Below are 11805 nucleotides of genomic sequence, written 5' to 3'. Positions count from 1 at the left end.
ATCCAAAGATTCAATTCTGTGATTCAATTCTTTATCTTTGAAACACTCCATATCTTTGAGACAACTTTTAACATATGACAAATTTAGACAAAATAAAAAAATTATATATGATCCAACCTTACCACAGCCAAAGAACTAAGCGTCATATCATTCTTTATGATCTGTGGCGGGATAATGACATTGACAAATTGGATATGTTGTCAAAATGTTGTCATTTGTTGATGTTTTTGCTTTTTGTAGTTAAGAACAATAGATGCTGTTAAAATTAATAAACATTTTTAATTAATACGTACATTAAAACATTATAGATATATATTCTAGATGATTTTTATAACTAATTGAGGTAAATAACTCTTGAAATGGCTTCAAATCGCCATATACGGGGCTACAGGCAAGCAAGTAATTTCACTTATGTCAGCCCTTGTGTTAAATATTTAATATTCTTGCTAAACTTTATATTTTGGGTAAGAATTGAAAATGCTATCTTTTTAATAAATTAATAAAACCAACTTTTCAGTTATTTGGCGGACTTCTTATAGGCATTGGTCTCTATGCCTTTGTTGATAAGTGGCAATTAACAGGCTGGGTGAAGCTAGAAAATGTGTATGATGTTATTTTAAATGTTTCTTTAGTAATGGTTATAATGGGAGGTGTTGTATTTATAGTCAGTTTTGCCGGATGCCTTGGAGCTCTTCGAGAGAATACCTGTCTATTGAAATTTGTAAGTGCTAATTTAATATGTTATGATAATATTTGTATTTCATAATAATTTTCTGTTCTTAGTATTCTCTCTGTTTACTGATCTTCTTCCTTATGGAAATGGGTATTGCAATTCTTGGATTTGTTTTTCCACATTCAATGCAATCTCTTTTGGAAGAGAATTTTACTGACAAAATAATTCATACATACAGAGATGATCCAGATTTACAAAATTTCATAGATTTTGCTCAACAGGAAGTAAGTAAAAGTTTTTGGTTTTATTTATTTTACTAATATACATTTTGTAGTTCAAATGTTGCGGTCTTAGTTCAGAAGGATATATGGATTGGTCAAAAAACGAGTACTTTAATTGTACCTCACCAAGTGTTGAACATTGTGGGGTTCCGTTTTCTTGTTGTATTAATGCAACAGACTTGAGCTCAAGACTAGTGAATATTATGTGTGGGTATGGAGTTCAAACATTATCGGTATGTGTGTCTGTGGATTCTTATTATCCTACTTAAATTATTGTTTGTTTAAGGTGGCAGAAGCATCAAAAAAAGTGTGGACATCAGGTTGTATTGAAATAGTGCGTTCTTGGGCAGAACGCAATTTATATACCATAGCTGGAATAGCTCTCGGAATAGCTCTATCTCAGCTCTTTGTTATCTACTTGGCTAAGACATTGGAGGGTCAGATAGACTTACAAAAGTCAAGGTGGGCTAGTTGAAACGTGGGGTATATTTGTAAATATGATGTCCTGCCATTTTAAAAACATAACTCGAAATGCTCAGTATGTGTTGTGTGACAGTTCAATCAAAATGAACGTTAGAGAAAATGCATATTTATATTTTGAATCTCATTAGCTCAAATTTTTTAATTATATTTATTGGACTCAATTCAAAAAGTTTGAAACTTAATATTTACAATAACTATAACTTAATATTAATAATTATCTAATTTGTGGATCTATTAAGCTTTTACTTATATATAATCTCCCTATTATTAATTTTATAAAAGCACTATTTTATTTTTCATCATATAATAGCATGAGTAGATAATGTATTTTTTAATATACTTATTAAAATATTAAATAAATAGGTGCTTTTTTACATTTTTTGTTTTAAACAAGTAAATACAGTAAATCAATGGAGAGATTTATTAAGGATTTATTTTATTTTTTTATATATCATAAAAATCTATAATTCTGTATTGCTTTTCTTTGATATTTGTAGATGAGTATAAATTATTGCTATAGAAGTAATTTACTTGATAATTATTAACTTTCAAATATCTACCTACATACCTATAAACTTAGAAACACAGAAAGTATGGGCATAATAAAATTACTGTTAAAGTTTGTTTCTAGCTTACTGTAGTCGTTGTCTGTATTAAATGGATTCTTGCTTTAAACAAATATAAAAAATGTGCCAAAATCCACATTAAAGAAAAAAAAAACATTTTTTTTTGGTTCTTCTAATAATTCAGTATACTACTTTGAGGAAGTTTATGAGGTTTCTATGCCAAATATGCCGATATTTACTAACTACTAAGTCCTACAAAACGATTTGGCTATTTTCAAGAAGTTTTTACATAAATTTTAATCTTGTTATAAGAATTTTATTTTTTTTGAGCATTTTTTATAAGTGAACAAACTGTGTGATATTCAAAATTGATTTTAAATATATATTTTTATTCTTAAATTAGACTTGTAATGAATTAATTAATGATGTTATAGGATAAAAGTCTTATACATGTATCTATTTAAAACTTAATAATGTATTAAGGTATTTTAATTACATAGTATTTTAGGGTAATAAATATTTCTATTTAGAATCCTTTTTTTTATTGGCTCTTTATTTTCCACTCATTAATCAACTATGAACATGAACATTTGAATGTAATTAATTATCTTTATCTATGGTAAATTATCACACACGAAGTCCGCTTTACAAAGGCTTTACAGGAGACTTGCCACTTGCCACCAACTTGCCCATAGAACTTGCCATTTGTATATGATAATATGTAAAAATTATAATTATATTTTGGCAAAATACACCAACCCTGGAGTTTTATATACGAAAATGTATATGATAAATAGCGGATTGTATACTCCTAGCAGCTCCAGGTCGTTAAATGGAAAAGAAGAAGCAGATATTTTTTTAGAAAATAGCCTATAACTAAAATGGAGGAAGAATTGTACCATAACCATATTCTTTCCAATCCACGGAATGTAAAAACAGTTTATTTTTTATTTATTCTATGAGTTTATTATTTAATAAAAACTATGGACAGCACGATACTGTTGGCTAATGAGTAAATTGTGCAATCTCGATAGTGGTTAAATTTTGTGTCTTGGCTTACATTAAACCATTAACTAGATTCACATTAAACCATGCATTTTAAAAACTCCTATATATCTAGTAATTGCAATCCAGTACCAACAACAGCTCTAGATTGCAGCTATAAAAATATTATTGCATATGGTTCTTGTAATGCTGTGCTAGTATATGATCCCCAGGTAACTAATATTTTGTTGTAAATACTGAATCTAAATTTTAAAATTTTAGTATGGAAGTGGAGGTAAAGTAATTTATACTCTAGTTGGTCATTCGAACAGGGTTAATTCTGTTCGATGGATAAGAGGTTCTATCCCTGATAAATCTCAAGAGTTGATATCAGGTGCAAGTGATGGTAATATTATTGTATGGACTTTTAAAAATGACAAATATCATTCCGCTTATTTATATGATAAAGAACTCCCAAAAACTCTAAGTGTAAATATTGTTGATGGCTATTATAAGGATCACTCTACAGTTGTTTGTAATGCTGTTATAGATGATAATTCAATTAGAATATGGCGTAGAGAGTTCAGTGATGGTTAGTAAGTTTGTATATTTATTTTTTGTTAATTTTAGTTGTATTGTATTCCTTATTTTTTTCCAGATTTTCAGTTGCAACAGAGATTTTTATTTGGATCAAATAATCCTAGAATTTGTGTGGGTTTGAGAATAGGAATATTTTCTGATAACAATTTAATAATTTCTTGTGGATTAGATAATTCAAAAATTGAATTACTTGTCGAACAGAATAAGACATGGACTGTATTAGATAGGCTCTCCGGACACGATGACTGGGTTATAGGATTGGACTTTTACACCGAAGGTAAATATTTAAACCATTTTTAGAAGTTGCAATCTTAGTAAATAAATCTTTTTTTAGATAATGGTGACTTACTCTTAGCCTCATCTTCTCAAGATTCTTCAATTAGAATTTGGCGACTTACTTTAAAAGACAATTCACTAACAGTATATTTGGAATCTGTTTTGTCTGGTCATGAAGGTTGGGTATATTCAGTAAACTGGAGTCAAAAATATAAGCAGCTTTTGTCTGCTTCTATAGATAAGAGTATGATCATTTGGGAATTTGATAGCAACTCAGGTAATATTAACATTTTTGTAGGTTTCTGTGTGTTCATGGTTTTTTAAGAAATGATCTCCAATTTTAGGTTTATGGATGGAGAAAATCCGAGTTGGTGAAGTAGGTGGTAACACTTTAGGTTTCGGTTCAGGTCTTTTTAACTCTACTAGTGAAGAAATAATAGCGTATAGTTATCATGGTGCATTTCATATTTGGACCAAAAATGCTCAAGATCTATGGGATTCTATGGTTACTGTTGGCGGACACTTTGATGAAGTAGTTGATTTATCATGGGATCCTAAAGGTGATTTCTTGTATTCTGTTAGTAGTGACCAAACTGCTAGAATACATGCCCCTTATCAGAAGTTAAAAAAGGATGTAAGTCTAAATAAAATAACAATAGGAAAGTTGCATAACAATGATTTTAGGTAACTTGGCATGAAATTGCTAGGCCTCAGGTTCATGGCTACGACTTAAGTTCAATAGCTGTAATTTCAAGGTACATGTATGCTTCTGGGGCAGAAGAAAAGGTGATTAGAGTATTTGAAGCGCCAGAAACTTACATAAATAATTTAAACAGAATATGCCAGCTAGAAGAAGAAGGCAGGGATAGTAAGATTTAATAATATTATTATACAGTAATATATATTCAGTTTTTGTTAGTTTCATCAGTTCCAAAAGGTGCTTCGGTTCCCTCTTTAGGGTTATCAAATAAAGCAGTTTATACTGAAGACAACATAGATGACACTTTGCCAATTGATAACAAAAATCCCTATCCGGAAGAGTCTCATTTTGTTGCCCAAGTATTATCAGGTAATTTTTTTCAGTTCTAAGCACAGTTCTAAGACACATAAAAATAGAGTAAAGTGGTATTTATGTTTTTAACAATTAATTTATAATCTTATGTCCAACTTTATTTTAGAGCCCCCAACTGAAGAAGTACTTCTTCAAAATACTCTCTGGCCTGAAATTCAAAAACTCTATGGACACGGTTATGAAATTTTTTCTTTGGCTGCATCACCAGATGGAAAATATTTAGCTTCAGCTTGTAAATCTACCAAATTACAGCATGCAGCAATTTTTATTTGGTAAATTTTAAATGGAAGAGTCCAGGGGAGAAACTTGATAAGCGCCAATTTCTTAATTTTAAGATTTTACAATATTATAGTACGCGCCCTAACAACTATATGTTGGGACAAGGTCATATTATGGAATTATTGCCCTGATTTTTCAAAATGTCTGAAAAATATATGTTTAATTTTTTAAATATAAACATAGCCATATATCCTAAACAACTTGACAATATTTTTATGAATTTGTAAATCAATCCATGTTTACAGTAGCGGATTTTGTTAATAAAAGTTAGCTGACAACTAAATGTTGGGACAAGTATTTTTAAATAATTAATATTATCATAGGCGGCTTTGCTATAAACGTCACAAATGTTGCAAACTGTTTACTTCAGCATTGACAGCTTGTAAGTGACTCGATACTTTGAGTAGTGAGATTTACTGTAAGAAATTTTAATTTTTTTAATTTTCAATTTTGTTAATTTAATCCAAAGTAATGGTCCGTGGAAAAGCTACAAATCAAAAACTACGCGAAATTATCATTCGTCAATATAGTACGGGAAAAATAATTCGAAAAATTTCTGATGATTTAAGTATTCCAAAAACCACGGTCTTTAATATAATAAAAAAATACGGCGAATGTGCCAACGTAGACGTTAGAGGTAAAAGTTCGGGAAGGTCAAAAGTTGTATCTCAGAGAGATTTACGAAAATTTAGTAAAAATTTGCAAGTCTGCGAGAAAAAGTACTCTTCGCGAAGTAACAGTTAAATGGAATACTGTAACTGGTTTAAATATATCAAGAGAATGTTGCCGAAAATATATCCACAAATGCGGTCTGGGGTTTTACAAGGTAAACTTTATTTTGTGTGGATAATCAATTACCTGAAGATTATTGATACAAATTCTTATTTAGGCCAAAGAAAAACCGCTACTGACAGAAATTCAAAAGAAAAATCGCTACAATTGGGAAAAATCTAAATTATCGTGGACACAAAATGATTGGAATAAGGTCATATTTAGCGATGAGTCTAAATTTGATGTTTGCGTTGGAGATCGTCGAAAACGAACAATACGAAATAAAGCAGAAGCCTTTCATAAAGATTGCTTAAAGAAGGTTGTTAAATTTCCTAAGGGGATTATGGTTTGGGGTTGCATGTCAGCAAGAGGTTTGGGCAAATTAAATTTTTTAGATGGCATTAACGCCCAAAAATATCAACATATTCTCGAGACCTCAGTTTTTGCCTAGTGTTCAAGAATTGTTTCCAAACGAAGACTATATTTTCCAACAAGATGGAGCATAGTGCCATTCAGCAAAATCAACTAAAATTTGGTTCGGTAATAATAATATAAAAGTTCTATCCCATCCTTCAAGTAGTCCGGACCTCAATGTTATAGAAACTGTGTGGCATAAAATGAAGCAATATTTAAGAAACCACCCTCAACAAACAATTTTTGATTTGCGGACAAAACTGCAGGAAATTTGGGATAATTTTTCTCCTCAAATGTGCCAATCTTTGGTAAATACAATGCCATTAAGAGTTCAGGCAGTTGTTAAGGCGAAAGGCGATGTAACTCCGTATTAAACAAATTTCTTGCAGTCAGCAAACTTGGCTTGATTTTGTCAAAATAAGCTATTATCAAAAGTGATTTGTTTGCAAAGTTATAAAAATATAGTAAAATTGCCTAGATCATATTGTAATGTTTGAATTTAGAATAATAAACAAAATAAATTGAGTCGTTTTAACAAATTACTATTTTTATTGCAAAAAAAGACCTTGTCCCAACATATAGTTGTTAGGGCTCGTAGGTCTAACTGATCCCTACAACATGTATAAACTCTGCAGGGCTATAAGGTGTTAAATTCTATGATATATACCTAGTAAAATATAGAATAGACGGAAATAACCTGATAACTACCAGCTGTCCAGGGCTCTTCTGTAAAATTAGTGAAATGGCGCTTATCAAGATTTTCCCCTGGGCCCTTCAAATATGAAGTATTTCTGATTTAATAAAATTTAACCATATTTTTTAGGGATACATCTAATTGGGAACAAATTCAGTCTTTACAATCTCACAATCTCACTGTGGTACAAATGCAGTTTTCTCCAGACTCACAAAATTTACTGTCGGTCTCACGAGATAGACGTTGGTCACTATTTTCTAAAAATGGAACTGGTTTATTTGATCTAGTTAGCACAACCAATAAGGAGACTGGTGTACATACCAGAATTATTTGGACATGCGCGTGGACACATGATTCTCAATATTTTGCCACAGGTAAATACCATACGATCGAAAAAAAAGGCGGCAGCGACGGCAACGCCGTTTTTTTTCGATCATGCAGTACCATGTGATCAAAAAAAAGCTGTGTTAAGTTGGCTCTGAAAATGACAACCTTTTTTTGTTTTTAATCATGCTTTTCTGTTTTTTTTAGGCTCTAGAGATGGAAAATTGGTTTTGTGGCATAAAAATGTTCAGTTAGAGTCTGTACCACCTCTTGGACAAGTAAGGCAAGCAACTAGTCCATTGGAATTCCCAAACGAATCAGTTACTGCAGTTGCTTTTGGTCCAGGTTTTCTTGAAGAAGCTTACATTGTGGCAGTAGGCTTTGAAAATGGCACTATTGATCTATTCAAAATCACTAATTTGACGTTTGACAAAATTGGACACTTATCAACTGAGTGAGTGAATAAAAACCTTACAATCGAAAAAAAAACGGTGTCACAGTTACCTAAATTATAATTAAGCATATTTTTTTAGATTTGCACATCACTTGACTGTGAGGAAACTAGTGTTTAGACCGCAGTTTGGTGAGGCTGGTCAAAAGAAAGATGCCAACAGCAAAATATTACAACTAGCAAGTTGTAGCAATGATCATTCTGTTAGAATATATGATATAACTGTATGAAATAACTTTATTTTTTTGTTAATTTTTACTTATTTTATGTAATATATATTACTAAAAAAATAAAATATTTGTTTTTGTTAATGTTTAGTATTAATATGTGAACTTAGGGCTGTCGTTACATTCAATCTCATAACTAAGAGCTATAAATTTATATAAACATGTCAGAGAAAAAAATGTTTTGATGAGCTATGTTAACATTTAAAAAAATTATGAGTGAAAATCTTTGTGGGAACAAAATGGTTACGTCACTGGATTTGATTAAATAAAAAAAATACATTAAAATGACAGGCAAAAATTGTCAATGGCTTGATTTCTTTCGTTGGACATACTATATCAATAAAGTACACAGATAATATCGAGTTTGAGGTACTCTTATAAGGTGTGTTCCCAGAAGAATCCCTGACTAGTCAGCACGTTTCTCATTGGTTAAAATGCGTAGAAACCTGATTGTTAGTCAGGTTTCTACGCATTTCAACCAATAAGAAACGCGCTGACTAGTCAGAGATTCTTCTGGGAACAGGGCCATAGTCTGCCCAACGAGCCAGGGAAGATTTCGACAGACGACATTTAAGAAATGACAGAAACTTTATTTTTTTTCTACAATTAACCTGCGAGTTAAAATGACACGACTGACACTGTTACGGATCCTCTTGGACTATGAGCGCGTTCAGGGACGGTTAGCGGCTGAATGGCTGAGTAAGCGACTTCCCTAAACGGTCTATTCTGACGAACAGCAACAGTCAGCCGCTGTGCAAAATTCGCAGCGGTAAATATTTATGCTGAGACAAGTCAGTCTTGATCTATTTCCGTATCTGTAACCGTTAACTAATGTAAAATAACTTCAATTTTCTCAGTTTATTGTTTATTTTTTATGGTTTGTTGAAGTTTATAGTCAATCGTAGTTAATTGAATGTTTAAAAAATAGGAGATATTTGTTGTCAAAAGGTCAAAAGTTACAAAGCAGTGGGTTAATCTAAAACAGTTGTAAATAGAGATCGAAAAAGTTGAAGAGATAAAGGAAATTCGACTTGATTTCCATCTCAAGTCGAATTTTCTGAACACAATAAAATTAAAGAAAAAAATACTATTTTTTGAAAAAATCTAAATCAGTATAAATAACTTTTTGATTGTAATTATACCGTCTGATCGAAAAAAAATTGCGCCCAGTGGCCAGAAATGGCGATCAAGAACATTCCTGATATAAGTTTACTTACAAAAAAATAGCAATCTTCATTTTTTTCCGATTGTTTGGTATTTACACCTTCAGTAATTTTATTTGCACCAAACCATAGAAAAAAAAATGCGTGAAATCGGTCATATACTATATCAACTGCCAGTTCCTGTTATTTTAAATTGTTTTGTTTAGGTATATAGGTAAAATTATTTATAAACTTATTTTTTTTAGAAATTTAATGTTTAATAGGTACTGTATTGTCAAATAATAAATTTTCCAACAAGGCCCTTATTGTCACATTGAACCAAAAACATCGACACGAATTTACAGTAAACCCCGATTGTATTTAGATTAGATACTTTTTAATTAAATTATTTACAGTATAATGGATTCCATTAAAAACATACACATGTTATATGATATAATTCTCAGATGAAATAAATAAGGAAAAGCTTTAGCACGGAATATTACAACACGAAAATAAGCTATATGCTTTTTTTAAATAATGAGTAAACATTTACTTTGTCTTTAAATAACATTCTTTGTGACCAAATTTACAAACCCAAAAAAAAACGAACAGTTTAACAGTAGTATAAAAGCTATTACTTAACACCCATTATCTCTGTTCGTCGTCCGATTTTCCGCCTCCCTGGTTTTGCGAATAATATTTTAAAAATCAATAATTTCATTTATGTATACAGAGTGTCTTAAAACTGAATGTTTTAAATTTAAAGAAATATGTTTTTTTAAATAGGCCAGTTCATCTCATGATGATTATAAACATATTCAGTGATAATAACATTCAAGTTTTGTAGTAGTCAAGCCACGGCCATCTTCTTTGGAGCTTTGAATTATACTTCTATTCCTATATTCGCGTTAAATAGCGAAACTTTGAAGTTGGAAATAATTTCGAATATGCATCCAGCTATACCTACTTTCGAGCCGGTCTCGTTTATTACCGACCGTCTCTGAAATAAATCTCGAGAGCAATTTTACATTACTTTCAGTCGGAACTACATCATCTTCCACCGCCAGCCACTTCGTCATAACGCGGCCAGCAGTGAGAAACTGGCCGGAATTTATGATCTCTACTTTGCAAATATTAATTCTAAGTGACTACTTTAAGATCGTATTTTTCCGTGGGTACGACACGCTGGCACGTTTTACACCAAATTTGCTACGAGAATTCTCATTCCACTTCCAAACGATCGTGATGCTTTCTCATTAAGTAGCCGATAAAATAAACGATAAAATGTGCATCGTAGAGTGATATGTTCTGCGAGGGAGTTAGATTTTATGAAATGTTTTACTGATAAATGTCAATCGTGCCAGTCGTATTTATGCATAGATAAATGAAACAAGTTTAGATTGGAAAGTGCATATCAGGACAATGTAAACACTATTTGGCGCTATTCTTGCAACGGTCGCGACCCTAAGCTTTTGATAATTTCGGATCGGTTCGGCTTTTTCCGGAATTATGTCGCCAAATATTGTTTATTTAAATTTATTATTATTTTATTTTAATTTTATAAATAAAATAGAATGTGTTGCATACAAGAAACTTTATTTTATATAAGGACCTGTATGTGAAATACCTATGAAACATTGGAAACCGATGTTATGCCACGATCCAAGATGGTTTTTGCAGTTCACAGTTTACAACACAGTTTTTTAGTTTTTCATGCCACTTTTTCACAATTATCACAAGTTCAAGTAAGTAAAATTTAAATTAAACTCACAAGATATCAATAATTACTTTGAGAATTTTTTAAACTTTTCGGTATTTTTTCAGTGAGGGCGGTTTAAATTTTGAAAAATTTTATAATTTTTGAAGATTCTGACTTTGAGAAGAGAAAATCATTTCTGGTATTGTTTGTGTGCCATAGCAGTGCCAGATCGCGTCGAACGGTCGCGACCCAAAACAATTATATATTTTGACGGGCTTTCCAATCTAAATTTATTTCCTTTATGGTATTTATGTTTTGTTAGTTATATATACAGGGTGAGTCTTAAATGAGTGCAAATATATGGAATGTGCAAATAATATATGAAAAGGGGGGGTGGGGGGTCCTACATGGTCAGGAATATCACTTCTTGATGCAATGAGAAATTAATCGGAATTTTTTTGAAATTTGCATTTTGCAAATAACGTATGATCGAAAAAACGGCGTCCAGTTGGCTTGGAAATGACGATCGATGACATTTCCCATATAATTTTACGTATAAAATGACATCTTCATTTCATAGCCATCGCTGATCATACGGTATTAATTCTTTGTTGACTAAGGTTACTACTTTTAAACGATAGTGGTTCTATCTCATTATCTAGCCTACAGATCAAATGTGAATTGCAGACCGATATGTTGTATAAAAGTGAGATTTCAGATTTGATTAAATGTTTTTGTAATAAGATGTCTCTCATACACTAATATATTATGTATATTAGTTACAAATAGAATGGAAAGTTCCTACATTGCACAGGGATATTGATCCCTATTATTCACTGGAGCTAACTAGAATTTATCTAGAAAAT

At 31.3% G+C, this 11805-nt stretch overlaps 2 protein-coding genes across 2 annotated transcripts; both read left to right on the top strand.

Moving 5' to 3' along the window:
• Positions 1-166: 166 nt before the first annotated feature.
• Positions 167-2535, top strand: LOC115890556 (tetraspanin-33-like). The gene is made up of 6 exons (XM_030910822.1): positions 167-464; positions 518-721; positions 784-957; positions 1008-1187; positions 1241-1416; positions 2171-2535. The coding sequence occupies exons 1-6, from the start codon at positions 360-362 to the stop codon at positions 2250-2252; spliced, it is 921 nt and encodes a 306-aa protein (XP_030766682.1). The 5' UTR covers positions 167-359; the 3' UTR covers positions 2253-2535.
• Positions 2536-2893: 358 nt separating this feature from the next.
• Positions 2894-8120, top strand: LOC115890551 (probable elongator complex protein 2). Its single transcript, XM_030910818.1, has 11 exons — positions 2894-3220; positions 3270-3579; positions 3646-3864; positions 3922-4140; positions 4208-4497; positions 4548-4731; positions 4783-4932; positions 5042-5207; positions 7223-7467; positions 7625-7871; positions 7951-8120. The coding sequence occupies exons 1-11, from the start codon at positions 3095-3097 to the stop codon at positions 8096-8098; spliced, it is 2304 nt and encodes a 767-aa protein (XP_030766678.1). The 5' UTR covers positions 2894-3094; the 3' UTR covers positions 8099-8120.
• Positions 8121-11805: the final 3685 nt, after the last annotated feature.

This window comes from Sitophilus oryzae, unplaced genomic scaffold (genome assembly GCF_002938485.1).
Source record: "Sitophilus oryzae breed Bouriz unplaced genomic scaffold, Soryzae_2.0 scaffold_882_pilon_pilon, whole genome shotgun sequence".
Taxonomy (NCBI): Eukaryota; Metazoa; Arthropoda; class Insecta; order Coleoptera; family Curculionidae; genus Sitophilus; species Sitophilus oryzae.
Note: the sequence above shows the minus strand (reverse complement) of the source record. Positions and strands in the feature narration are given on the sequence as shown.